Here is a 2,084-nt window from a genome sequence, read left to right on the forward strand (position 1 = left end):
CTAGCAGACGCCGTGGCTAACAGCCTCTAACAGCAGCTGCGGCCTCTGTGTGTGTTCCAGTGTAAGGAGAGGATGCGGCCGGTAAAAGCGGCCTTGAAGCAGCTGGACCGACCGGAGAAAGGCCTGTCGGAGCGCGAGCAGCTGGAGCACACCAGGCAGTGCCTGATAAAGATTGGAGACCACATCACCCAATGTCTGAAGGAGTACTCTCACCCCGACCACATCAAGCAGTGGAGAAAGTAGGTTTGACTGGTTTGGTTGGTTTCCATCCTGGTTCTGGATTCTAAGCTCAGCTTTGTTCTGCAGGAACCTCTGGATCTTTGTCTCCAAGTTCACAGAGTTTGACGCAAGAAAACTCCACAAACTCTACAAACACGCCATCAAGAAGAGACACGAGAACGTCCAGGTACGTCCAGGAGACGCTGTCCTTGCCTTTAGCCTCGGTTGCCCCGGCGACCGTGGGTCCTGTCCTGTTAAGGCTGAAGGTTTGCTGGATGGAGGTTAGGTTGTCCACTTCCTGTAATCTGTTTCTTTCTTCAGGCCGTGGAGCAGAACACTAGAAGCGCTCAAAGCTACAAGCATGCAGGTAAGTGTGAGTCTGTGGAGGGGGCGGAGCTACAAGGCCGGCCACCTGCTGACCCTGGTTGTTCTCTGGCTCAGATGTTGAACGGCTGAAGGACAGCGTCCACCAGGACGACAGCAGCAGAGACAGCTACAGCTCTGAGCGCCATCCGCCGTCCGGACGCCACCATCACCACCACCATGACGGCGGCAGAGAGTCCCACAGGAAGGGCGGCGGAGAATCCAGGAAGAGAGCCTACTCCTCCTTCAGCAACGGGAAGGACCACCGAGACCACTACAGAGGCGACAGGTGGGGATTGACAGGCTGCTGCCATCACAGGATGACATCACTTCCTGGTTAACAAGCCGACGCTCTGCCGTTTCAGATACGACGGTAAACACAGGAAGCTGGAAGAGCAGCGGAGCAGCAGGGAACACCGGCCGGACGGGAAGGAAGACTATCGCTCTGCCTACCACTACCACTCAGACTGGCTGAGCGATCAGCGAGGCGCCGCCGCCGTTCGCTCTCCTCGAGACGAACGCTCTCCCTGTGACTCTCCCTTCGACTACTCCTCTGACCATAAGAGCACGCCGGAGCAGATGTGGAGCAGCAGGAAGACATAGCAGGAGCTGCTCCGCTCCTCCCATCAGCCTCAGCTGCCAGGGCCGCCGCCATGAACTCCGGGTGCGTTGGCGGCGGGCGGGCGGACGGGACCGGCCGAGCCGTGGCGCCGCCTCCGGGTCCCACACTGGATCTCCCCTTAGTGCTGCTCTGTGTTCAGGCTTACTGTGACGGTCTGGTTAAGCCGGTCTGGACTCAGGCTCTCCTGCAGTACCTCATATCCAACCTTTCTGTTTCCCACCAGCAGTTTTGTAAATTGTTTGATAAGATAAATAGAAAATGGAACCTGGATTTTTTTACTTCAAATAATGCTTTTGTACATATTATTTTTTTATGTTGTGTAAAATAGTGAATCAGTGGACCGTTTCCTCAGGCTTCTTATGATGACTCCACTCTGAACTCAGGCATCGTTTCCTTTTGTCTCATGAATTAATCTCAGAATGTATTTTTAATGAAAGCTTCATGTTTTTCACTACTGCAAACCTCTAGTGGTGAAATAAAGGTGAATCAGACGTTGTTGTTTAGCCGGATGGGCTTTTTAATCGTAGGCAATAATGTGGAGGTGTCTATGCAGCCAGCCACCAACTGAAGGAAGTCACTGTTGATAAACTACGTTTCTTCTATATTTCCAAAGGAATTTACACTGAAAGTGCATGGCTTTTTATGGGCTGTTTTATATAGTTGTTAATAAATCATTAAAATGGTCAGCGTACTCACATCATCCCTTCCTTTGATAAACTCTTCTTTTCTGTCATCCGACTCTGTCGATCAGGAACAATCGTCTAAAGCCTCGTCGGCCATGTTGACCTGAAGTCAGCATTTCCATCATCTCTCAAGCAGAGGAGGAAACGTTTAGATGAAAACACTGGAATTGGTTTTATAGTTTTCAGTAAAACATCAG

General features: G+C 51.5%; 1 protein-coding gene across 1 annotated transcript in view; it reads left to right on the forward strand.

Annotated features, from left to right (window-relative positions):
• Positions 1 to 1,884, forward strand: part of chd1 (chromodomain helicase DNA binding protein 1) — an 18,352-nt gene extending 16,468 nt beyond the window's left edge. Inside the window, exons 22-26 of the mRNA XM_015384412.1 lie at positions 61 to 239; positions 307 to 406; positions 541 to 586; positions 661 to 871; positions 948 to 1,884. Of these exons, the coding sequence (XP_015239898.1) occupies positions 61 to 239; positions 307 to 406; positions 541 to 586; positions 661 to 871; positions 948 to 1,185 (774 nt within the window). The 3' untranslated portion in view covers positions 1,186 to 1,884. The remainder of the gene's footprint in view (positions 1 to 60; positions 240 to 306; positions 407 to 540; positions 587 to 660; positions 872 to 947) is intronic.
• Positions 1,885 to 2,084: the final 200 nt, after the last annotated feature.

Source organism: Cyprinodon variegatus, unplaced genomic scaffold, assembly GCF_000732505.1.
Source record: "Cyprinodon variegatus isolate N-32 unplaced genomic scaffold, C_variegatus-1.0 Scaffold312, whole genome shotgun sequence".
Taxonomy (NCBI): Eukaryota; Metazoa; Chordata; class Actinopteri; order Cyprinodontiformes; family Cyprinodontidae; genus Cyprinodon; species Cyprinodon variegatus.